Source organism: Scyliorhinus canicula, chromosome 13 (assembly GCF_902713615.1).
Source record: "Scyliorhinus canicula chromosome 13, sScyCan1.1, whole genome shotgun sequence".
Lineage (NCBI taxonomy): Eukaryota > Metazoa > Chordata > Chondrichthyes > Carcharhiniformes > Scyliorhinidae > Scyliorhinus > Scyliorhinus canicula.
Window position 1 is genome coordinate 94,638,747 of NC_052158.1, and position 27,131 is coordinate 94,665,877.

Sequence of the window (27,131 nt, forward strand, 5' to 3'; positions counted from 1 at the left end):
ATCTGCAGGGATGCCCACCCTCCTCATTGTCCTTTGGCCTTGGTTATAGAGCCATTGGTAATGGCGCTGAAAGCTTCGAGGGATTGGCAGGGGATAGTGTGTGTGGGGGGGGGGGGGAGGATTTGGTCGGTTCCCAGGATAGAAATTGAATATGGGGAAGAGCAAGGTTTTTCCGATCCAAGCGTGGGGCAAGAGAGGAGGTTGGGGGAGTTGCTGTTTAGAGTAGTTGGACAAGCTTTCGATATTTAGGCACTCAGGTAGCGCGGGGTTGGGAGCACCTGCAGAAGCCGACTCTGGCTCGGTTCGTGAACAGATGAAGGGGGATTTTAGGAGGTGGAATGTGCTCCTGTTGTCGTAGGCGAGACAGGTGCAATCGGCAAAGATGACGGTTCTCCCGAGGTTCCTATTTGTGTTCCAGAATCTCCCAATCTTCATTCCAAAGGCGTTTTTTAGGAAGATAAATGCACTGATATCAGGGTTTGTTTGGGAGGGTAAAGCCCCGTGTGTGAAGGTGCTGCTGAAAAAGGGTCGGTGGGGGGGGGGCTGGCTCATCCAAACTTGATGAATTATTACTGGGTGGCGAATAGAGCCATGGTCAGGAAGCCGGTTGTTGGGTCAGGGTCAGTATGGGAGCGGATGGAGGCAGCCTCTTGTAAGGAATGGTGGTTAGGGGCACTGTTGACGGCACCTCTACCGTTCTCGCTGGCCAGGTACTCCACAAGCCCTGTAGTGGTGGCAGCCCTGAGGGTGTGGGAACAGAGGCGCTAGGACCCGAGGCTGGAGAGGGCCTTGGTTTGGGCACTGATCTGTGGGAATCATAGGTTCTCTGCTGGGGGGCTGGACGGGGGATTTTGTGGGTTACAACAGGCGGGATTGAGAGGTTTGGGGATCTATTCGACGGGGGCAGCTTTGAGCTTGGAATGGTTGGTGGATGAATTTGTTCTGCCTGCTGGGAATGGGTTCCGGTATTTACAGGTGAGGGATTTTGTCAGGAAGCAGGTGCTAATCGTTCCCCACCTGCCGCCCCAGGGGCTGCAGGACAAGGCGGTGTCACAAACAGGGGTAAGGCGAGTCTAGATTTTTGGAAATTTATAAGGAGTTGATGGACTGGAGGAGAGTCCCGATTGGGGTAGTGAAGCGCAAGTGGAAGGAAGGGTTATGGTGGGAGGTGGAGGCTGGGGTGTGGTAGAAGGCTTTGAAGAGGGCGAATGCATCCTCGTCATGTGCTCGGCTTTGCCTTATTCAGTTTAAAGTGGCTCATAGGGCACACATGATTGTGGCTGGATGAGCAGGTTTTTTGAAGGGGTGGAGGATAGGTGTGGGCGGTGCATGGGTGGGCCTGCAAATCATGTCCACATATTTTGGGCCTGTCCGAAGCTTGGGGGATGCTGGCGGGGGTTTGCTGACGTTATCTCGGAGGTATTGGACGTTAAGATGGTCCCGAGCCCAGAAGAGACGATTTTTGGAGTGTCAGAAGACCCAGGAGGTGAGAGAGGCCGATGTCCTGGCCTTTGCTTCCCTGGTAGCCCCGAGACAGATCTTATCTGAATGGTGGGACCCGGAGCCACCAAAACCAGGAGTTTGGGTGAGCGACCCGGCATAGTTCCTCAGACTGGAGAAGATTAAAATCACCTCGAGAAGGTCTGTGAAGGGGTTTGCTCGTAGATGGCAGTTTTATCAACTTCTTTGAAAATAGTTGTTGGGGGGGGCAGAGGGTGCGAGGTTAAAAAAAGGAGGTAGGGGAGCTTGTATTCCTGTTTGCTTGCTTTTTTTATGCTCGTGTTTGATGTGTATATAGAAATGCCTCAATAAAATATTTTTCAAAAAAATTAATTAATATTTGATAACATATCTTCATAACAAACTTTTGAGGGCATGCTGAGAGGTGGGATACAGGCAAACTGTTGTGGGCAGCTGGCAGGTGGCACCTGTCTCTACCTGTGCACTTTGTTGGGGGGGGGGGGGGGGGGGGGGGGAGTAGCCCCTCCTTTTAGGTCACTCTTTGGTCCACGAAGGGACCCCTTGGCAACAAAGGGCACCCTCCAACATTGGCACAGCCTATCCTCCGTCATCCAACCACCTGCCCCCAACTCCCTTGCAGGGGCCCACCTTCCACCTCATTGAGATTTTAAATTAAGGTACCTAATTCATTTTTGTTCCCAATTAAGTGGCAATTTAGCGTGGCCAATCAACTTATGCTGCACATCTTTCGGTTGTGGGTGTGAGGCCCATACAGACATGGGGAGAATGTGCAAACTCCACACGGACAGTGACCCGGGGCCGGGATTAAACGTGGGTCCTCAGTGCCGTAAGGCAGCAGTGCTAACCACTATGCCACCCCAAGGCCTCCTCATGGAGTGTAACTACTGTGTTGCATCTCTAAATCCAAGAAAATACAAGCACACCTATGTAATCTGTCCTCATAATTTAACCTTCTAAGCTTTGGTATCATTCTGCAGAGTCTCCATGCAAGGCCAATATATCTTTTCTGGATGTTTGGTGCCCAGAACTGCGAGCCATACTCCAGATTGGGCTTGGCCAAGTTAAGTAGAACTGAAGCATCATTTTTTCACTCTTGCTTTCCAAATCGTCTCAGATAAAAGACAATATTCAGTTAGCATTTTGCACTTGCTCTTTTAGTGTGTTGTGTACATTGCTGTGAATATCTGATTCCATAATTCATGTGTTTCAAGAGATTTAACTTTTAGTTGCAGAAATATAACTCAATAAGATCAGGGTTAGAAGGGAGAAAACCGAAACAATGGATAACCCATCTGTGTACTTTAGGCAAGGACAGGAAGTCTACAGTTATTTTAATAGGGATTTAGATTATTCAAGTAGTTCCCAAGTAAAAGCAGCTAACAGCAACTCTGGAAATAAGTGAGTTATTTTGGTGGAACCAGGGAGTCCAAAGAGAAGGGTGTGAACTCCCTGAGAGATATAAATTATTCATATGGGACTTCCGGTTGCGGCTATGCGGAGCTAAGCCGCACGTTTGGCAGCTCCCGCTAGAAACTGACTTTTGAGCTCTTTTTAGGGCCCCCAGCGGTGCTTGACCGACGATTCCCGACGTAGGAAGGGGTCTGCAGTAGATCCCCAGGGTTCTATGGTCCGGACCAGGAGTGGGGCGAGCAGAAAAGCGGTGGCAGCACCTCTGGAAAAGCGGGGGAAGGAAAACAAAATGGCGGCCGGCGGGGCCCTCAAGGAGTGGAGGCAGTGGGCGCAGGAGCAGCAGGAGACTCTTCAGCGCTGCTTTCAGGAGCTTAAGGTGGAGCTGCTGGAGTCGCTGAAGACTACCACCGGTAAGCTGCTGGAGACTCAGACTGACCAGGAGGCCGCAATCCGGGAGCTGTAGCAGCAAGCCTCCGAAAGAGAGGATGAGGCCGCGGCCCTCGCGGGGAAGGTGGAGATGCACGAGGCGCTCCATAAAAAGTGGCAAGAGCGGTTCGAGGAGATGGAGAACCGGTCAAGGTGGAAAAATTTACGGATCCTGGGCCTCACGGAGGGGCTGGAGGGGTCGGACCTGGCGGCCTATGTGGTCGCTTTGTTGAACACGCTGATGGGAGCTGGGCCCTTCCAGGGGCCCCTGGAGTTGGAGGGGGTCCACAGAATACTGGCCAGGAGGCCCAAGCCGAATGAGCCGCTGCAGGCGGTGCTGGTGCGGTTCCACCGGTTCGTTGACCGGGAGTGCGTGCTTCGGTGGGCCAAAAAGGAGCGGAGCAGCAAGTGGGAGAACACGGTGGTGCGGATCTACCAGGACTGTAGTGCGGAGGTGGCTAAGCGGAGGGCCGGGTACAACCGGACAAAGGCGGTGCTCCACAGAAAGAGCGTGAAGTTTGGCATGTTACAGCCGCGCGTCTGTGGGTCACCTACAAGGACCGTCACTATTATTTTGAGTCCCCGGAGGAGGTGTGGGCCTTTGTGCAGGCCGAGAAATTGGACTCATATACTGAGGGTCAGGGATGGGGGTTTGCATAAGGCCTGTTCCAGGATTGATTTTTTTGTCCTGAGCAGGGGGCTGGTTTCGAGAATGGAGGATGCTGAATACTCTGCCATAGCCGTTTCGGATCATGCCCCGCACTGGGTGGACCTCGGGCTGGGGGAGGAGAGGGACCAGCGCCCGTTCTTGCGCTTGGAAGTGGGGCTGCTGGCAGACGAGGAGGTGGGCGGGAGGGTTCGGGGGTGTATCGAGAGGTACCTTGAGGCCAACGATAACGGGGAGGTCCGAGTGGGGACAGTCTGGGAGGCATTGAAGGCGGACTAGAGGGGAGTTGATTTCCATCCGAACCCATAGGGGGAGGGGGGAGCAGAGAGAGAGGGAGAGATTGGTGGGGGAGATGGTGAGGGTGGACAGGAGATATGCAGAGGCTCCGGAGGAGGGATTGCTGGGGGTGCGGCATAGCCTTCAGGCCAGGTTCGATCTATTGACCACCAGAAAGGCGGAAGCTCAGTGGAGGAAAGCACAGGGAGCGGTGTATGAATACGGGGAGAAGGCGAGTAGGATGCTGGCACACCAGCTCCGAAAGCGGGACGCGGCCAGGGAGATTGGGGGAGTGACGGATAGAGATGGGAAGGTGGTGCGGAGGGGGGTAGACGTTAATGGGGTCTTTAGGGACTTTTATGGGGAATTGTACCGATCTGAAGGGCGGAGGGAGGGGGGGGGGGATGGGGCGCTTCTTGGACAAGCTGAGATTTCCGAAGGTGGAGGCGGGGCAGGTGGAGGGACTGGGGGCGCCGATCGAGCTGGAGGAGCTGGTTACTGGGATTGGCAGTATGCAGTCGGGGAAGGCGCCAGGGCCGGATGGGTTTCCGGCCGAATTTTATAAAATGTAGGCGGACCTGTTGGGCCCCCTGTTGGTTCGGACCTTTAACGAGGCAAGGGAGGGGGGGGGCTTTGCCCCCAACTATATCAAGGGCGCTGATTTCCTTGATCCTTAAGCGGGACAAGGACTCCCTGCAGTGTGGGTCATATAGGCCGATCTCGCGGCTAAATGTAGACGCCAAGCTGTTAGCGAAGATCTTAGCTACAAGGATAGAGGATTGTGTGCCGGGGGTTATTCACGAGGACCAGACGGGGTTTGTAAAGGGAAGGCAGTTGAATACCAACATACGAAGGCTTCTGAATGTCATTATGATGCCGGCTGTGGAAGGGGAGGCGGAGATAGTGGTGGCATTAGACGCGGAGAAGGCCTTTGATAGGGTTGAGAGGGGGTATCTGTGGGAGGTGTTGGAAAGGTTTGGAGGAGGGGTTTGTCCGTTGGGTGAGGCTGCTCTATGAGGCCCCGATGGTGAGTGTAGCCACGAATAGGAGGAGGTTGGAGTACTTTCGGCTGCACCGGGGGACGAGGCAGGGGTGTCCCCTGTCCCCCTTGCTCTTTGCGTTGGCAATTGAGCCCCTGGCCATGACGCTGAGGGAGTCGGGAAACTGGAGGCGCCTGGTGCGGGGTGGGGAGGAGAATCGAGTGTCGCTTTATGCGGACGACCTTTTGATGTATGTGGCGGACCAGGTGGGGGGAATGCCGGAGGTGATGAGGATTCTCAGCGAATTTGGGGGCTTTTCTGGGTATAAGCTCAACCTGGGTAAGAGCGAGCTGTTCGTTGTGCACCCGGGGGATCAGGAGGAGGGGATTGGTAGGCTCCCACTGAAGCAGGCAGGGAGGAGCTTTAGGTATCTGGGAGTCCAGGTGGCTAGGAGCTGGGGGGCCCTGCACAAGCTTAACCTCACATGGCTGGTGGAGCAAATGGAGGAGGAGTTTAAAAGGTGGGATATGTTACCGCTGTCGCTGGTGGGTAGGGTGCAGTCTGTCAAGATGACGGTGCTCCCGAGGTTTTTGTTCCTGTTCCAGTGCCTCCCCATCCTTATCCCGAAGGCCTTTTTTAGGAGGGTCAACAGGAGCATCACGGGGTTTGTATGGGCACACGGGACCCAGAGGGTGAGAAGGGTGTTTTTGGAGCGGGGCCGGGATAGGGGGGGGCTGGCGCTACCCAACCTGTGTGGGTATTACTGGGCTGCCAAAGCTGCAATGGTGCGCAAGTGGGTAATGGACGGGGAGGGGGCAGCATGGAAGAGGATGGAGATGGCGTCCTGTGTGAATACGAGCCTGGATGCGCTGGTAACGGCGCCATTGCTGCTCCCTCCAACGAGGTATACTACGAGTCCGGTGGGGGTGGCTACCCTGAAGATTTGGGTGCAATGGAGACGGCATAGGGATAGGTGAGGGGCTCGATGGAGTCCCCGATACGGGGGAATCACCGGTTTGTCCCGGGGAGAGTCGATGGGGGGTTTCTTAGCTGGCACAGGGCAGGTATAAGGAGGTTAAGGGACCTGTTTGTAGATGGGAGGTTTGCGAGCCTGGGTGAGTTGGAGGGGAAGTTTGGGCTCCCCCGGGGAACATGTTTAGGTACATGCAGGTTAGGGCGTTTGCCAGGCGGCAAGTGGCGGGGTTCCCTGTGTTGCCCCCGCGGGGGGTTCGGGACAGGGTGCTCTCGGGGGTGTGGGTTGGAGGAGGGAAGATTTCGGACGTGTACCATATTATGCAGGAGGTGGATGAGGCCTCGGTGGAGGAGCTGAAGGGTAAATGGGAAGAGGAGCTGGGTGAAGAGATTGAGGAGGGGACGTGGGCAGATGCCCTGGAAAGGGTGAACTCCTCCTCTTCTTGTGCGAGGCTTAGCCTCATACAGTTCAAAGTGCTGCATAGGGCTCATATGACCGGGACGAGGATGAGCAGGTTCTTTGGGGGAAGAGGATAGGTGTACTAGGTGCTCGGGGAGCCCAGCGAACCATGCCCATATGTTCTGGGCATGCCCAGCGTTGGGGGACTTTTGGAACGGGGTAGCAAGCACGGTGTCGAGGGTGGTAGGATCCAGGGTCGAGCCAGGCTGGGGACTCGCGATATTTGGGGTAGCAGCGGAGCCGGAAGTGCAGGAGGCGAAAGAGGCCGGTGTTCTGGCCTTTGCGTCCCTAGTAGCCCGGCGTAGGATTTTGCTTCAGTGGAAGGATGTGAGGCCCCCAAGCGTGGAGGCCTGGATCAATGACATGGCAGGGTTCATTAAGTTGGAGAGGGTGAAATTCGCCCCAAGAGGGTCGGTGCAAGGGTTCTTTAGGAGGTGGCAGCCTTTCCTGGACTTCCCGGCGGAACGGTAGGGAAATAGGCCGGCAGCAGTAGCAACCCGGGGCGGGGGGGTTTGGTTCGGTGGGAGGAAGAATTGTGAACAGGGGTTTGTTGGATGTGGCGGGTGTTAGCTCTCTCCTTTTTGTTATTTTCTTTTGTTTGTTTTTGTAGTTGCCGGGGGGGGGGGGGGGGGGGGGGGGGGGTTGGTTTTTGTTCTTTGGGTTTTATTATGGTTGTTTGGTTAATATTGTTTTGTTGTTTATATTTTGTAAAATTCTTAATAAAAATTATTTTATAAATTATTTATATGGGTCTCGAAATCAAAAGTTTAGTTTTGAAGCTACATGTACTTCCTGTTTGGAATATCCAAGAGATGGATTTCATCTCTTTTGTGTGGGCTTTATCCACCTGTTTAGTTCCCAGAGACCAGCAGTTCAGTTTGGGAGGTCGTTGCAGGTTTGGGTCTGTATAGTTTGTCGCTCACTAGTCGTAGGGGTAAAAGAGATAAATGTTAGCCAATGGATAAAAGCAAATTACTGCGGATGCTGGAATCTGAAACCAAAAGAGAAAATGCTGGAAACTCTCAGCAGTTTTTATTTCAGATTCCAGTCTCCGCAGTAATTTGCTTTTATCCAATGTTTAACTCACTGCCACTTCTATTCCAGGAATGCCAACCCTGAAGAAGTACTGCTCTTTTCTCCGACAGGATTTCCGTATGTCCCTCTCCCGTTCACTGTTTTCCAATTCTCTCAGTGTTGGACAAGGTGTTTCCTTCCTCAGTGATTGTCTACATCTCTGATTTACCCCACGGGGATTTCAACTTAAATTCCACCCTGCCTGTAACCTCCAGGATTACAGGTACCTCCAGGATATGCAACATTCTTCAAACTGCTGCTCTCGCTGCATCCTGAAAGCCACACTCAGTGCCATGCACCGCCACATGAAGGCACTCAACATCTCTTTCTAGCAGCATCATCTTACTCTCTCTCAAAGCTGTCCCTGTCCCCAGTTTCATTTCATCCTTCACATCATTTAACACCTTAACAACAAACTTTTCCTGTTTCTTGCAGATGTTCAGGAAGCAAGCTTCCAACAACTTAACACCCATCCAAGGCCCTTCACCAGTCCCAATCCCTCATATCCCATTTCTTCTATCCCCAGCCCTTGTCATGTGTTCACCTTTCCCCCGATCTTCTCCTCTCTGATGCTGAGCGTGCTGTTCTCAGCAAAGGACTCAGCTTTGTACCCTTACGTTCCCAGCTCAATGAATTCCAGGCTCGACATGATCTTGAACTCTTCTTTCATCGCCTTTGTCTCCGTGCCCATTTCTTCCACAGATCCTTTCATGTGCCTCCAGCATCCTGCCTCCAATTGGACAACCCCGCCGGGACAATTACCTGCCCTCGATCTTTTCATGGAAAACTGTCAACGGGACATTGGCCGTCATAATTTTTCTTCACCCCTCACCCATTCCAACATCTGTCCTTCCGAACTTTACGCTCTTCACTCCGTCTGGTCCAATCCGACTTTGTCATCAAAGGGGGTGCTGTTGTTATCTGGCATACTGACCTCTGCCTTGCAGAGGATGGGCACCAACTCTCAGATACTTCTTCCTACCTCCCCTGGACCATGACCAGACCATTGAACATCAAGCCATTATCTCCAACACCGCTAGCAACCTCATTTCCTCCGGATGCCTTCCCCCCTATGGCTGCCAACCTCAGTCTCCCAATTCCAGACAGCCTGCTTTTACTTACTTCCCAAAATCCACAAAAAGGACTGTCCTGGCAGGCCCATTGTGTCAGCATGCTCCTGCCCCACCAAATTTTTTCCTCTTATCTTGACTTCATCTTCACTCCTCTGGTCCATTCCCTCCCCACCTACATCCGGGATTCCTCTATTGCCCTGCGTCAACTGCTGCTGACGCAGATGCTGCCAGACCAACTGAGAATTCCCAGCATTTACTCTTTTGGTTAAATGTTAGCCAAGCCTGCACATTAGCAGAGAAAATAACAACTTTATTGTTTAATGCACAGGTGAGAGCTTGCGTTTAGTCAAAATTAGTAATGGAAAAAACTGGAAGATTTGGTTAGCTTGAAGCTAGGAAAAGAAAGCCACAGTATGATTCTATGATTCTAAACCTCAGTGAAAAAAACAAGTATTTCAGCTTGCAATCAGGCAGAGAGAAAAATACCAGGAACTGCGAAATAAATGTGGGTCCAAAGTCTAGAGCTATTAAAAACCAGGAGTGTTTCTAATGTTCTACTTAAGCTACTTTGCAGGGACTGAGCGAATCTCAAGCTGAAAAGTCTCAGCCCTTACAAAGCAGTTGTGGAAACATTTGAAGTTAACACCAAGAATGTGGGTCATCTTCCGAGAACCTGATAAGTAACCAAAGGCTTTCTGGGGAATCACAGTGGAGAAGGGAGGGTTCAATTGAATATTTAAAGTATATGTAGTTGGGTTTTACTGTGTTTTCCGATATCAAATATAAGTAATTATCTACGACAGTTAGTGAGGTTTGCTTTACTTGATTCTTGTGTAGTGAGAGAATGGATTTTAAAATTGGATATATTTGGGTGGAATATTGTGATTCTGCAAAGATGGCGGTGTGGTGTGCTTGTATGCGTGTGTAAAAGGGAGGAAAAGGGAGGAAAAAGCTTTTTCATCTTGCAATGCTTTCATAGGTATATTTTCTCCCAAAGCTGGGAGCAATAGGGATATGAATATGATTCCAAAATATAAAAACCTATGTTTTCCTTGCTGAGAACAATGGAATCAATGACGAAAGGGGAAACAAGAATATGTGAGAGATGTTGAGCTGAGAGCGGAAGGCATCCTGTAAACAGCTCTGGGCTGGGAGAAGTAAAGCCTGAAAAGTCATGGGCTGCAAAACGCAGTCTCGTGTCTGAGGTTTTCTTGGATTTCCGCAGCAGAGCGGGAGTGACTTTGAGAGGTTATGTGGTATGCCTTATTCGCTTTGCCTTGGGTGATACTGCTGAAGGTTTATAGTTAGACATCTGTACAAGAGTGCTGCCTGGAAGGTATGTATTTGTAATTCTGACCAAGTAGGGAGTCTTTTGGGCAGAATGGTTTGTAAGAATCATAGAGTGATAGCATTTACAGTGCAGGAGGCTATTCGGCCCATCGAGTCTGCACCGATCCTTACAAAGAGGACCATACTGAAGCCCACATATCCACCCTATCCCCGTAACCCCTCCTAACCTTTTTGGACACTAAGGGCAATTTAGTATGGCCAACCCACCTAACCCGAACATCTTTGGACTGTGGGAGGAAACCGGAGCACCCGGAGGAAACCCACACAGATACAGGGAGAACATGCAGGCTCCGCACAGAGAGTGACCCAGCCAGGAATCGAACCTGGGACCCTGGAGATGTGAACCACTATGCTACCATGCTTCCCATTAAGGCTAATTATAACGCATAACTAAACCTTGTGTGTTTAACTTTCCTTTTCTTCGTGTTGGTAAAGTATGACAGAACTTCTTGTTGCGGAGTCAGTACTTTTTTTCTCGTTTTCGAATACAGATGAAAAAGGGTGTGGCCTTTAAGCCAAGTTTCCCTCTAAGATTTGGTTTGCTCAGCAATTAGCATCTGCTGTGGTCATAACAATAGGAAAAAAATATTTGTTTTGAAACATGGAATCATGCGGCTTCATTTTTTCAGTAAATAACGGGGATTTCGAATTTCTATTTAGCAGACTTGATGGAGGTATAACAACATGCTTTTCCACAACTCCACATCGATCACTGTTAAGAAATTCTAATTTGCCCTTTTGGGACCTGAAAGGACTTCAAACATTCCTATCATCATTGTTTTGTCCACTCAGTCGGTCTATGTCCCTCTCCCATCTACACAACTTACTACGCTTCCTAATTTCATATTTTCTGCAAATCTGGATGTACAACTCTCTGGCTTAGAAACTGGTATACGTTTCTGTACCCATTTTTCAGACATTAAACACTTGCAAAGCGTATCAGTTTAACAGTGAAATGGCATGTACCCAATTTGTGTAGGCTAAAGTCCTATTGCCAAATTTGTGGGGTCCATTTTTTAGGCATTTCAGACAGATGTCAAAAAACGGGTAAAGCCTGAAAAGTCATGGGCTGCAAAACGCAGTCTCGTTTCTGAGGTTTTCTTGGATTTCAGCAGCAGAGTGGGAGTGACTTTGAGAGGTTATGTGGTATGCCTTATTCGCTTTGCCTTGGGTGATACTGCTGAAGGTTTATAGTTAAACATCTGTACAAGAGTGCAGGGTATTAGATCCTTTAAATATATAAATTAGAGCTGGGCATGTCCAGTGCAGGCTTGAAGATATAAAAAAAAATTCAAAGCTATATTTTAAAATGGATACAACAGCTGTTAAGATTGCTGTTAACATATCATGTGACTGGCAATATTAGGGTTAGGGTTAATAGACCTGAAACTCACGCAAATACCTTTTTAAGATATGAACAATTACAACCACTTGTGAAATTCACTAGTTCTTTTGTTGAGGATGAACTGTCTACAGAACAAGGCTATCATATCAGCTGAGCCACATTTCTACTTCACCCTGGGCCATAGGAACATCGAAACTCAATGTCCTTTTCTGAAAGGCATTCAAAAGGGTAACTTAAATGGAATGGGTCATTCAATTACAAAAGCCCCTGGCTATCTCAAAACTCTCAAATGTGTGGATGGCTATAATCAGCCCAACCCACCACCTTTATTGGAGGGACAAACTTAGACTTGTTACAGGTCACATGGTTGACAGCCACCTCTGTGAACTGTTCTTTTTAAAAATAACAGCAGAAGCTACTGTAATCAGAAGCACCACAATGGATACCATTAGAAGCACCATCTAAGCCATCAAACCAGCTGCAAAACAACTATGCAGTCAAGGTTGTGGTAAACACCACTAGTGATATATTGCATGTATTACGGCATTGCCCGTATATTACAGGTATTACAGTAAATCCCTGCTTGCTGGCACCGCCCAGCAGGCAGTGTATAAAAGTGTACGCTCTCCTGCGCTGCTTCCATTCTAGTTCCAGCTGCAGGAGGCACAACATCTTGCGCAATAAAGCCTCGATTGTTTCAGCATTCTCGTCTCGTGGTAATTGACGGTACATCAAAGGTAATATACAACTAAAACTTGCAAGTGGGAGAAGGACTCTTCCCCCAAAAATATTTGAATTTCACGATCACCTGAGAGCTGAATACAAGAAACATTGCAGCTTACTGAGAATCCTCTGCTTTTACAAGACTTTCACTCCAGCTAAAGCATCAATGTATCCAAGTAATTTTGGGCATGCTACAAAACAGAAGAAAACATTTCCAGATTGTAATTGTGTTTCTTTTCCTTCACCTGTGTCTAATTTTTGTGCACGTGATGGTGTGTGTGAGACGGCGTGTTAAATCTCCAAGGCAAGTGTTTGTGAACAAATAATTATCTTTATTTTAAATTCACAATAGCGTGCTATTGGAAACATCTAACTTGGGACAAATTCCACATACATTCAATCCCAATGCCAGCAGCATTGTGTACCATCTACAAAATAAGATGCACTGCAGGAACTCAAGGTTCCTGAGGCTGCACACCTTCCAAACCCTCAAGCATTACCATCCAGAAGGACAAGGGCAGCACCAACATCCTGTAAATGAATTTTAAAAATCAAATCTGGAGGGTAAGAAAACAAACTAACCTCATACACTTAAACATTTTGATCAAGGACAATAAATGCATAAACTCTGTCTGTGGCAGGGTCTAATTCTTGTTAATGGACTCATTTCACGAATTGACCATCTAATTGGGACTGCAGAACTTGGGATTTTTCAGTGGTTCTTGTAGTCAAAGTTTTCCCCCAAAAAAATGCATTTTGGTGGAGCGAAGAACACCCGTTTGCACATGGGTTCAAACAAAAATAGGCAGATTTTCTGAAAATGAATCATCTTGAATGACTTAGGTTGAAGTAAAAAAACCAAACCAATTTGGATGAACTCTGCAAACTTTATATTGTATAAAGTCCAAAATTGTTTTCAATTCAATGCTAACCGAATTGCACCAACGTAAATCAGAACACTGAATCAGAGGACATGGTGGCTTCAATTATTGTACAACTGTCTTAGTTTAGGATGATTTTAGTTGTTACGTTAATGCAAATATTCTAAGCTTCAATTTAGAGATGTACTTGGTTTGCCTGAGAAACATCAACACAACACAATTGTTCATGTATTGTCAGTGTTACCCATTCGGATAGAGAGCAGCAATGCGAGAGAAATAAATGTATTTGCATCACTTGAAGGTTCACTCTACAATCCAAGGGGAAGACATGCTAAGGGGATACAGGTCAGAATAGGGATACAACATTCCAGCCTCAATTCTCTGACTGATATTCCTTGCGATTGCAGACTTTATTGTCTTTTACTAATTTTCAGTTTTTTTTTACTCAATTGCTAGAACTACCAAAATAGATCTCCAAGAAAGGGAAATATATATTTTAATAAAGCCTTGTAAAATGGCAAATGGAGCAAAGATAAAATGTGTAGGGTCACTACAGATTAAGTACTGCAGCTAATTTACCCATGTTGCACGCTCACTGGGAGTGATTAATGATGTCACTGAAAGCAAATAGGGACAGTGTTTTATTTCCCATTAAAGTTATCCATAAACTTTGGGACATGACAAGCAAGGAATGCATATAAAAACTGCTGTTGAGGAGAGAATTAATAAAATCACAATATATAACAGTATATAACCACAATATTTCATACTGGAAAGATTCCACTCTAGCGATTTCTAAACATAAAGTTCAGTGAATCCCAATAGACTGAGAGGATAGCAACAAATATTTTTGTTGGGTGTTTAATAAAAGAAGCAACATCCTGTGATTACTGTAGAACATAGAACAGTACAGCACAGAACAGGCCCTTCGGCCCTCGATGTTGTGCCGAGCAATGATCTGTAGAACCTAGTTCACAAATCATTATTTCTCTATCATTAGAATAAGTATAATTCTAATGATCACTGTGGGCAGCACAGTACTTAGCACTGCTGTCTCACAGTGCCAGAGACCCGGTTCAATTCCAACTGTCTGTGTAGCTTTGGGTTATTGTCTTGTGGTGTTTGCACATTCTCAAAGTGTGTGCGTGGGTTTCCTCCAGGTTCTCCGGTTTCCTCCCACAGTCCAAAGATATGCAGGTTAAGTGGATTGGCCATGCTTAAAGAATTGCCCTGTACAGGTTAGGTGGGGTTACGGGAATAAGGCAAAGGAGTGGGCCTACGTAGGGAGCTCTTTCAGAGAGTCAGTGCAGAACCACTGGGCCGAATGGCCTCCTTCTACACTGTAGGCATCATATGCTTATGTTAGGGTAGCACAGTGGCCTAGTGGTTAGCACAACCGCCTCACGGCGCTGAGGTCCCAGGTTCGATCCCGGCTCTGGGTCACTGTCCGTGTGGAGTTTGCACATTCTCCCCGTGTTTGCGTGGGTCTCGCCCCCACAACCCAAAAATGTGCAGAGTAGGTGGATTGGCCACACTAAATTGCCCCTTAATTGGAAAAAATAATTGGGCAATCTAAATTTTTTTTAAAAATCATATGCTTATGTTACAAAAGTGTATTAAGGGTTAATACTTTGGCAGAATTTCCATGGCATTTTCAGGCAGAATACTACTGTCAAAGTATCTGGTATGGATGATGGGCTGCACTCTCAGACACACGTTTACCTTGTCTGTGAAGGTAATGATTTACTGGTTTAGAAACTAATGACTCTGCCAGAGGGCCTGGCTGGGCCCCATTGTGTCTGAGGCTGTCATTTATCTATTCTCCATGTCTGTGATGGCTGGGGAATATGATGAGGGGGGGTTGGGGGTAATGGGAGAAGAGGAGGAGGGAAACCACAATATTTCATACTGGAAAGATTCCACTCTAGCGATTTCTAAACATAAAGTTCAGTGAAACAGAAGACAGTTGTCAATTTTTCCTCGAACTCCAACAATTTGTGGACTGAATCCATACATGCAGCAACAATAATAGTAGTGATGAGATTAACACTTTTCTAATAGCTTTCAGTTTTTATTAATAGTACTAAACATCCAGAAAAGTAATGTATTTCAAACTGCTGAAAACTTTTATTTTTAAATCTGTAAATAATTAACACGGAGGAAAAATCTTAATTGTAGAATATTAATTTAAATCCTTCCCCCTAAAAAAGAATGGTTCAGTTCTTTAAGAAACATTAATAGCATACTGGTCACAAAACTACTATTATGACAGCAAAAATAAACTTGGCTTGATACACATTTTACAATGAACAGGCAACAGCATTGATAAGTAGTAGAAATCATATTTACAATCTTGCAACAGTCTTAAATCTAACCCTCAAACCCTGGAGCTCAAAATACTGCACTAATGTCTGGGGAGAACATTTGTTGCTACTGCTGACTCAGGCATCTCTTTGTTTCTTTTCAAAGCTGTTCAACAATTCCCCACCTCCTCTCCCCCCACGTCTGCTGTTTCTCCATTGGTACAATTGACAGATTCTTTCTTTACCAGTTATTAACGTGACTAGTTTTCTGAACACCAACTAATATAGCTTTAAATGAAAGTTTTTAAGAGGCTTGCATATATCAAACAATGAGACCTCAATATCAATGCTAAATTACCAGAGTAAAGATCAAAGATTAATATTCTCCATACTACCTGTGAATAAAATATGACAGCATGTCTACTGCTAGTGTACAACGGTATGAATGATCATTTCCAAACCAGCTGAAACCGTACTGCATCAAGATCCTCAAAGGGAAACTTTAAACTGAGTTTGCCAACAGCACTGTTGCACACGATATGTTCTTTGTCTTCTACAATTTCTCGAGTTATTCAATTAACAGGATATGGTACTGGGTGTATCATGTTTCAGTGTGGAATAATTTTTTCTCTAATTTATAACGTAAACAGAATAAAAGATATTCAGGGTATTTACTTTCAGAGGAAAATTATATTCAACTGAATTGCTATGTAATCTTCAATTTTGTAACAGGGCTTTTTGTCCAACTTATGGTCTTTTTTTAATTGCTATTTGGTTCTATAAATGAAAGATCAGGGGCGGGATTCTCCCATCCAGCGGCAGTGTCAATGCCGTCGTAAACGCCGCCACGTTTTACGACGGCGTGAATGGATCGCTGCCAGGAGTAATTCTGTAGGGGCCAGCACGCCGCTCCAGCTGCCGATCCCGGTGCCAACTGGGCTCCGCAGAATCTGCGCATGTGCAGTGGCCTCCTTCAATGCGCCAGCGCCGACGCAACATGGCGCAGGAGTACAGGGGCCGGCGCGTAGGAAAAGAGGCCGGGGGACAGAGAGGCGGGGTTGGGGGGGGGGGGGTGTGGCCCAGTCGCGGGGATTCTCCGGCCCGACCCCGGGCTGAGAGAATCCCGGACCCAGAAGTAGACTAGTTAAATAACATTTTAATTAGAATTATCACTTAAAGAAAATCCTGAGAACCAGGATTCTAGGGTTATATTTATACAAAGCTATCAGGCTAAGATTAAAGGTAAAAAGGTGCTATGGAGCAGAAAATAAGCAGAAACCTGTTACATTGATTCGTTGCACATTTTCTGGCCGTCCAATTTTTCACCACTACTTCTGCCAGATGCTGAAAGTACATGACCGATGACTAATATTTCTTATGCTGTGTTTCCTGCCATTGCCCCTCAACTATTCTGTACATAACTCATACTAACATACAACACGCATCATTGGAGAGCATTATGCAAAATTTGTCTTTCATTTCAAAGTAAAATTGTTGCAGGAGCAATTTAGAAGTATTGTACGGTGGTGTTCTTTTAAGCAGTAAAAATGTATGGGAACACCAAAACAGCAGAAGTGTCAGGGTTAGGGACGAGTCCACTGGATCGAAATTCTACCGCGCCACACATTAGCTGACAAACAGAGCAAATCAAACAGAGCAATATTCTCATCTGTCTTATCTTTTTTTTTAAATTTAGAGTACCCAATTCAGTTTTGTTTTCAATTAAGGAGCAATTTAGCATGGCCAATCCACCTATCCTGCACATCTTTTAGGTTGTGGGGGCGAAACCCACACAAACACATGTGCAAACTCCACATGGACAGTGACCCAGAGCCGGGATCGAATCTGGGACCTCAACGTCTTGAGGCAGCAGTGCTAGCCACTGTGCCACCGTGCTGCACGTCTCATCTATCTTATCTATCCATATAGCAGACTGCTATTTCAATATAATAAATTGTCATTCCACTAGAATTTGCATGGCGCAGATTTCTTTTCAACTTTTGTTTTGGGGTCCTTACTTGCACAAAGAGCCAAGAATCTTGGGCGTAAGCCTGGACCCTTAGCATATACTAAAATAGCCTTCTAGTCGGTCTGTATCTTGAATTTTTAAAAATTTGTTAATTCACAGCATTTGTTGCCCATCCCCAACTGCCCATGAAAGTGGTGTATTTTTCAACTGCCACAATAACTGTGGTGTAGTTACACCCACATTGCAGTTCAGAAGGGAGTTCCAGGATTTTGACCCAGTGATAGTGAACAACGGCAATATAGTTCCAATTCAGGATGGTGTTTGGCTTGGAGGGAATTTACAGGGGGCGATCTTTCCATACATCTGCTGACCTTGACTTTCGAGATGGCAAAGTTATGGTTTGGAAAGTGTTGTCGAAAAGGCCTTGATGAGTTGCTGCAGTGCATCTTCCAGATGGTCCACATTGCTGCCAATTTGCATCGGTGGTGGAGGGAGGAAATACTTATGGTGGTGGATGAACTGCCAATCAAATGGGTTCCTTTGTCCTGGACAGTGTCCTGCTTGTTGAATGTTGTTGGAGCTGCACTCATCCAGGCAAGTGGACAGTATTCCATCACACTTCTGGCTTTTGCCTTGTAGATTGTTTTGGGGGAGCCAGTTTGCGTGCCACAGAATTCCCACTCTTTGATCTGCTGTTTTAGCCATCTTATTTATATGACTAGTTCAGTTTAGTTTCTAGTCAATGGTAACCCCAAGGATGTTGATTGTAGTGGAATCAACAATGGTAATGCCATTGAATACCATGGGGAGGTGGTGAGATTCTGTTATTGGAGATAGTCATTGGCTGGCACTTGTGTGGCATGAATGTAACTTGCCTGGCACATATGTCAATGGAATTACATCAGTAATGGTGACCATCACAATTATCATTGATTGTTGTAAAAATCCATCTGGTTCACTAATACGTTTAGGGAAGGAAATCTATCATTTTTTCCAGGTCTGACCTATATGTAACTGCAGACCCACAATTATGTGGTGGACTCTTAAATGGCCTCTGCAATACACTAGCAAGCCATTTAGTTCAAGGGTAATTAGGGATGGGCAACATTGATGGTGGCTTTGCCAGTGACAGCCACATCCCAAAGAATTGTTAAAAAGCCATCCTAGATGAAGCATCAGGCATTTGATGGCACAGTAATACCAATATATCTGATAATTTGTGCATTTAGTTGGAAGAGACCTGTCGGTTCACAAATGTACTTCAAGAGAATCTGCCAGTTACTTTATCTGGTCTATATGTGGCTCAAGTACTATTTTATGTGTTTGACTCTCATTGAACAATAAATAGCAATAAAGTCGTCAAAGACGTGCTTGTTAGGTGAATTGGAAATTCTGAAACCTCCCTCAGTGTACCCGAAGAGACAGCATAGTGTGGTGACTAGGGGATTTTAACTTCATTGCAGTGTAATGTAAGCCTACTTGTGACACTAATAAAGATTATTAAATACACTTTTGAGTGTCACCCACATCCCAGAATAAACAAAAAGGTTTACAATTCTACAAAAGTCAGGAGATCAGATGAAATATTGTAACGTGTCCTCAAACAAAACATTTTCCATCAACCTTGATGTATTAGAAACTGATGACTGACTGCATGAAGTTGATGAACCAGAACTGAAGAGATTTGAGCAACAGATTCAGCAAATAGAAAAAAAATGTCAAGAGCAGAAACTACAGTAATAATAAGCAGCTGTAATTCAGTCAATGCGAGGGGATTTCATGTGTTAAACATGCATTAAGCCCTACTGTCTTCTATTATTTTTTGGAGAAATACATAAACATCTTTGACAGCTGAGAACAACACTTCTGTTCTGACATTTTATAAGTGAAGAACTGTCTGTCCACCTCTTTAATAATGTTAGAAGAATAAACCAGTCCAGGTTAGCCTTTCTAAACAATTCTGCAATGCAGAAATTTATAATCATTTGTTAGGAGTTCAAAAGTAAGAAGCATTACAAAGTCAATGCACAGTAATTTAATGTGATACTGCCATCTCTGTGTCAATAGGGAGCCATTTCTGGTACACTGGACCCTCTGGGAACATTTTAAACTTAGTACGGAACTTTATAAACTTTTTAAAAAAGCAATGCCATTGACATTAAAAATGTGATGCATGGGGAAATCAACATCTGCAGATGTGCGAGAGCCAATAAGTTTAATGCGAGATTCATTTTGGTCTGCTAGCTACATACTGTACTATACCAGTTTCTGGTTGCTAGTACAATGCATCCTCATTCCTCCTTCTTTAAAGAGAACATAAAATCCCAGTTTTAAAAAAAGGCAAGAGTTGCTTTTCTGAAAAAAAGTTAAATTACAGCTCTGGTTTGCTTCTCCAATCGATCACTACAATTATCCTCAGATCAGGAAGAGAAAAAAATGCCTGAGCTTCCCCTCTTCATCATTACCCTCTGACCGCTACTGATAGTCCACAGGTGGATATTGGATGAGAACTGGATCAGGCTTGGCTATTATCTGCAAACACTATCAAAGCTTCTACATGAAGAATGAAAGGCAGTATGGCAAGTAAGCTAGCATCTGTGCAACAGCACCATCAGAAAGAGAAAACACTTTCAAGAGAAAAAGGCAAGAGAAAACTATTGAAAAACAAGATAAGCAGACTGTTAAGATGACGATTCTCCCGCGGTTCTTGTTTGTTTTTATGTGTCTCCCCATCTTTATCCTGCGGCCTTCTTTAAGAGGCTGAATAAAATTATTCTGGGATTTGTATGGACAGGGAAGGTCCGACGGGTGAAGAGGGTGATGCTTGAAAGGAACAGAGAAGAAGGGGGCTGGTGTTGCCGAACTTCAGCAACTATTACTGGGCGGCCAGCATGGCGATGATAAGGAAATGGATGGTGGGTGCGGGGTCAGTTTGGGAGCGGACGGAGGCTGCTTCGTGCAGGGGCACTAGCTTAGCAGCCCTAGTCACGGCGCCTCTGCCGCTTCCGCCGCCACGGTATTCCACCAGCCTGATAGTGGTGGCAGCTCTTCGGATCTGGGGCCAGTGGAGGAGGCATGTCAGGGAGGTATCAGTGTGGACCCCAATCTGTGGCAACCACCGATTTGCCCCGGGGAACATGGACGGGAGGGGGTATCGACTGTGGAGGAGGGCGGGGATTGTGAGGATGGGGGACCTGTTCCTGGAAGGGAGCTTTCCGAGCATGAGGGCGCTGGAGGAGAAGTTTGGGCTGGCGAGAGGGAACGACTTTTAGATACTTACAGGTGCGCGATTTTGTACGCAGACTGGTGCCGCCCTACCCACATCCCCCGCCGAAGGGGAGGCAGGACAGGGTAGTTTCTAGAGGAGAGGTGGGAGAGGGTAAACTCTCGGACGTCTACAAGGAACTAATGGGATCTGAGGATACGCAGACAGAGGACCTGAAGCTTAAGTGGGAAAAGGAGCTCTGGTGGGAGATGGAGGACGGTATCTGGGCAGAAGCCCTGAGCAGAGTGAACATGATCGCAACATGCACCAGGCTCAGCCTGATGCAGTTTAAGGTCGTGCACCGGGCCCACATGACGGGGCCCCGGATAAGCAGATTCTTCGGGCTGGAGGACAAGTGTGCTAGATGCGCCGGAGGGCCGGCTAACCATGTGCACATGTTCTGGTCGCGCCCTAAACTCAAGGGGTATTGGCAGGAATTCGCAGATGTCATGTCCCTGGTATTGAAAACTGGGGTGGTAATGAGCCCTGAGGTGGCAATCTTTGGGGTTTCGGAGGACACAGGAGTCCAGGAAGAGAGAGCGAGAGCGAGAGAGAGACCGACGTTCTGGCCTTCGCTTCCCTGGTAGCCCGGCGACGACTACCCGTGCGTGAACAGTGCCGTGGTTTGCACTATGTTTAATTTGTGTCTTGACTTTTTTTTGTACTGTACAATGTCACTTTTTCTATATGCCTAAAATACCTCAGTAAAATGGTTTGTTTTTTAAAAAAAAAAGAAAAACAAGATAAGTTTGGGCTTACGTGTTTTTAAACCTTCAAGTAATGCGGAATGGTCATGATGAGACAACACCAATAGCAATTGTCTGCTAGTGTATTAATATTTTGAGACATTAATTAAAAACCTACCCCAGTTTTATCACATAGACGAAGGGTGTTGAATGATCCAACAGCAAATAGCTGCCCATCAGGTGCCCAAGCCACAGATGTTATAGGATAGTCATGTGCCTGGGCGCTATATAACAGACGTCCATAACTGTCCCATACCTAAACATACACACAAAAAGTTATTTTAAAAACGTTTCAGTAAATAAGATAAATAATTTAGTTTGTTAAAATATAATTTGACAGGAATGGTTCAACTTCAGCAATATTCATCCCATGATTCACATACTGGGTGAAATTCTATTGCCCTTCCCTGAGGGCATGTTTGGATGCAGGAAGGCATTAGATCAGGTGGTGGGACAGGCGAGGGACACTATCACCACCTCACCGCTGCCCGACCAAGTCCAGGGCAGGAAACTTCATGATAGCCTTCCCATCCCACTGCCAATTGAGGCCCTTAGGTGGACACTTAATGCCCATTTCAGGGCCTCATCCTTCCACCATTAACATTCAACCAACAGCAGGCAGATAGGATGAAAAGTAAATCAGCTCTCAAGCGGGGGCCCTTTTTCAGAGGCATTCAGTGACTGATCGAGGGACCTGACATTGGAAAGGAGGGTCCACTGAGAACCACTGCCCCTTCGTTCGTCCGACCCCCCCCCCCCCCCCCCCCCCCCCAAACGTACCCCCAGCCAGCGACCACTCCATGCGACACCATTCTGGCATCATTTAGCTTGCCTGGGGTTGCTCGCCGATCCTTTGCCTCTGGTGGGTGCATTAACGGCAGTTTCCAACATTCTCATTGGAGTTGCCTGCAGTGCACACGAGTTGCCGGCCTGCAGCTTGCAAAGTGGTCTGGATCTTCAACACTAGTCCTTGATCTTGGGGAAAGGCCTGCCGCTGTCCACTCAAGTGCCTAATTCAGCAGGTCTTTCTGAAAGGAAGTGATGCAGTAGCTCTCCAGCTGACAGCCAAAACCCCCAACATCTGCATTAAATATTGCCCACTGAGTGAGCAAGATTGTGAAGCGCATTGTGCATGATTGGACAGCAGGACTATAATTTATCTCTTCAACACCAACATCTGCCATGACAAAATAACAATCACCAAGTAAAAATAACTTCCTCCACCCCTTTAAAAAACAATAGAACCTTACTTCTGGCACAAGACTCAGGTTTTCATAGTCCCATTTTCCAGACTTTTTTTCCTATCTTACACAAATAAAATTTACAGCATAGAAGGCGGCTACTTGTCAAAGTCTGTGATTGATTTTCAATTAGTATATCTACTTTAAATTCAGTTCCTTGCCCATTCTCCATTAATTTCACCTCTCAGTCAGAGATTTTCAGGCAGGCACGTGTCAGGTTGAGCCGGAACCTGGAAGTACACCGTCTGAATCTAGTTGTGTGCCTGCTTACTTAAAACTACTCTTCCTGCCCCTTAGGCGTTAAACTATGGACTGTTTCATGTCATCTCCATCAGCATGGTAGAAATTGGCAAGGTGGCTTTCAACAGCTCATATGTCCTGACAGATCTCCCCCACACCTCTATAAACATAATTCCCACTCTGATAATTTCACTGCATCAATTTATAGAAAGTAACAATTGTATCTTTCATGATCTCAGGACAGGTCAAAGTGCTTTAAGCCAGTGAAGCATCTTTGAAGTACAGTCAATATCTGCACAGCAAGCTCCCACAAATAGTAATGTGAAAATGACAAATGAATTTGTTTTAATTATTTTGATTGAGGAATAAGTATTGGCCAGGGCACCTCCCCTGGGTTAACTTCCAAGGCAAACAGGATAATTCCCTTGAAATAGTGTCATGGGATCCTATATGTCTACCTGAGAGAGCATATAGGGCCTTGGTTTAAAGTCTCATGAAAGACTGTACCTCTGATAATGCAGCAGTCCTTCAGTCTTGCAATGGAGTGTCAGCCTATATCTTTGTGTTCAAGACTCCAGGAGTGGAATTTGAACCTACAATGTTTGACTCAGAGGCAAGAATGTTGACACTGGCTGACATACACTTTGTTCTTTGTTTGTCTGCTTCTTTTCAGGCTTCTCTCTTACAACCCTTTCCCTCCATTAACCATGTTAACCTTTATTTTGCTCCTCTCAGGTACCTCAGCTATCTCGATCCCAATCCCAACCAGTCACTTTTCTGCTTTTACTTCTGTTCCGCATTCTCCATTTAGCTCATGAAAGTATATGTCGCTCCTACCTTATGAGCTGTAACCCCAACTGCACCATGCAGATCTTGGAAGATCTTAACCATCATGCAGGATTGGGGCCAACCTCTTCAATATTCTGTTCAGCCACTCATCCCATCCATTACAACCATCCTGGATTGCACTAGCAGGTCAACGATCGCTGCATCCCTACATTTCCTGCCAAAATCTTCTACTCACTTGTAAACATTGCCCTCACCATCCATAGCTTAATTTTGCACCCTGACTGACAGAACCTTGACTCTTGTGTGATAACCTCTGGCTTATTACCAAAGCCTTCCTCCCTAGCTAGACATTGTACCACCTACATAAACCAAACCTTCACAGCCTTCATCATATCACAATGAACTCTCTCACCTTCTACTTTGAGTACTTCAACCTATTGCACCCAATAGCATCTCCACTGAGGTTTTCCCCAAAAGGTACCCTGCCATTCTTCTTTCAGCTTCTGCACGGTGACTGCTCATTCTCAGTAATTTTAATGTTCATTTCAACTCCTGCCCTCCCATCTTCCCAATGTTTCTCACCCATTTAAATGTGCTTATATTCACATCTTCCACTGACCGAAACATTCCTTCTTCTGCAGACTGTGTACTCCTGTGAGCTTCAATAATGAATGATAAGGCCATTTTGACCACTTCTTTAATATCAACACCCCACCACCTACAGCTATATACCTCGTTTCAACTTTGTTTCCTTTTGTATCTGCTCCATGAGAAAGCTCTCCCTATGACACTTATAACTGCACTCTGAAACTTCTAACGGTCTAATCTTTGGCTTTCCATTTGCCACTATATCGCTGCAGCTATTGAGTTTCATAATTGTTCTCTCACCTCCACCCTCAATACCAGAAATACTTTCACTGTATCTGATCTCTGCTGCGGCTCTTTGCATGTCCTTTGCTTCCTTACGTTCAAAAAGGCACAAACGTGGTGCACAACTTGCATAATGATCTATCGTCAGATGTGATTTCAGTTCAAACATTTCAGGGCCTTGTTCACTTCTACCAAAAACAATCCACTGTAGAATTATACTGGAGGGTAACATAATCCAAAATTCATCTAGACACTACCGATCACCTCCTCAGAGCCCAATCCCTCCGTCCTTACTTTCCACAATGTGAAAGAGCTCTGGAATTTCTTTGACATTTAGATTTAAAAAAAACATTCATTCAACTGCCTCTACTACTTTCACCATTTCCTCTTACTCAAAACAATAACTTGCAATTATATACCACCTTTAATGTAGTAATGCATTACAGCCACTTCAAAGATACATTATTAACCAAATTTAACATGAACCAACCTCACAAGATATGGCAATAACCTGGTAAAAGAGGATTTTTAAGACATGTTTTAAAGTAAAAAGAGGTTGAGGGGTAAAGTAGTTTAGGGAGGGCAGCTGAGGACATGGCCACCAATGGTAAAGCATTGAAACCAGGAATGTACAACAGGCCAAAATTGGAGGAGCACAGATATCCGAGAGGCTGTAGAGTTGGAGGAGCATGCAGAGGTAGTGAGGTATGTGGCAGTGGAGAGATTTTTAAAACATCTGCTCTGAATCCCCATTCAATAACCATATTAATGCATTTGAGCTGTCTTCAAGGCAAGCATTAGGTCAAAGCACAGCTCTGAATCCCCATTCAATAACCATATTAATGTATTTGAGCTGTCTTCAAGGCATGCATTAGGTCAAAGCATAGCTCAGAATCCCCATTCAGTAACCATATTATTGCATTTGAGCTGTCTTCAAGGCAAGCATGAGGTCAAAGCATTTGCCAGAATACAAACCTTGTATTTACAATCCTCACCACCGGAAAGGATGAGATCATTCACAGCATTCCAGTCTACCTTCAGAATGACTCCATCATGTGCTTTCCACTGTGAAGATAAATACAACATGAGATAAGGATGTGCCTTAAATTTTTGAATAAAATACATTTAAAATATTCACCATTATTGAAAGAACTCAAAAGGTTGAAATCATCCAGATCAGATGAAGTACCAGAAATGGCAACAATATTTGATTTTTACTCAAATGAAACAGGAACATTTATTCTAAATATTGATACTCAAAATAAATCAATAGACTAAAATCACGTAACTTTGAGATTTAATAAAATAATTTAAATGGTAGTCAGGTCCATATTTTAACGTGTTAGACATCAGTCAACTAGTAGTTGAAAGCTGAGCTTTTCTTGGTGTGAAAAGCAAAAACAATTGATCTACAATGATTGTAGCAAATTATATCTTGCAACATATTCATTGGAGCAGCTGAGTTTGCTCTTTACTAAAATCTATTAAAAATTATTTGTTTTTGTAAACAGCAATGTCTATTTTCAATCAGTTGTTTTAAAAAATCAATTACATTTAACGTATAAAAAAGTATAAATGATTTATAGAACCAACTGTATTAAAAAATTCAAGTACACTCCTTCTTACAACCCATGATGACACTGTCACTTTCAACAACTCTGGAACCATTTCACCTCATTCTTTAGCAATCTTGTCCGAAACAGATAATGGATGACATTCCTTTGTTTCTATCTTCCTTGTTATACTAGCAAGCAATTTGAACTCAAAATCACAGGCCATAAATGTGAATAAACATGGCGCGCAAAATCCTGGAAAGCCACTTATGAAAATGATTTTTTTCAAAATAAATTTAGAGTACCCAATCCATTATTTCCAATTAAGGGGCAATTTAGCATGGCCAATCCACCCACGCTGCACATCCTTGGGTTGTGGGGGCGAAACCCACACAAAGACAGGGAGAATGTGCTGAGGTGAGGGAGCTGGGCGAGAACATGAAGGGAGTGGAGGAGGACACATTGTAGCACAGCAATCAGCTCACCTCGATGGGGGAATGAGCTGCGGAGGGTGGTTGAGGCCAATAACGGGCTGCGAGCAAAGCAGGAGGACTCGGAGAACCGCTCAAGGCAGCGAAATCTAAAGTTTGTGGGCCTGTCCGAGGGGGTGGAAGATTCGAGACCTTTGTCAAAATGTTTGTGGAACTGATGGGGGAGGGAGAGGAACCCTCTCGGTATGAACGGTACAAGCTCATTGGCTTACGCCTAAGCCAAAGTTGAACGACCGGCCAAGGGCAGTGGTCATCTGCTTTCACAGGGACCACATGAAGGAGAAGGTCTTGAACTAACTGGGAAAGCAGAACCAGGAGGTGCAGTGGGCTCATGCTGGTGTTTGCATTTACCAGGACTTGACGGTGGAACCGGCAAAGAGGCGAGAGGCTTTCGGCCGAGTGAAGACAGCATTGTACAACTGTGGGGTGCAGTTTGGAGTAGTATAATCAGCAAAGCTGAGGGTGACCTACAACGCCAGAGACTTCTATATCGAGACAGTGGAGGACTTTGTGAATGCAGAAGGTTGAGGCAGAAGTGAAGACTG

General features: G+C 45.7%; 1 protein-coding gene across 7 annotated transcripts in view; it reads right to left on the minus strand.

Moving 5' to 3' along the window:
- The window catches only part of ift80 (intraflagellar transport 80 homolog (Chlamydomonas)), a 335,512-nt gene that overhangs the window by 193,123 nt on the left and 115,258 nt on the right, over window positions 1-27,131 (minus strand). For all 7 annotated transcript variants that reach the window (XM_038815169.1, XM_038815171.1, XM_038815170.1 and 4 more), the window contains 2 exons: window positions 25,518-25,607; window positions 21,521-21,658 (listed from right to left, as the gene is read on the minus strand). In XM_038815169.1, the coding sequence (XP_038671097.1) occupies window positions 21,521-21,658; window positions 25,518-25,607 (228 nt within the window). The remainder of the gene's footprint in view (window positions 1-21,520; window positions 21,659-25,517; window positions 25,608-27,131) is intronic.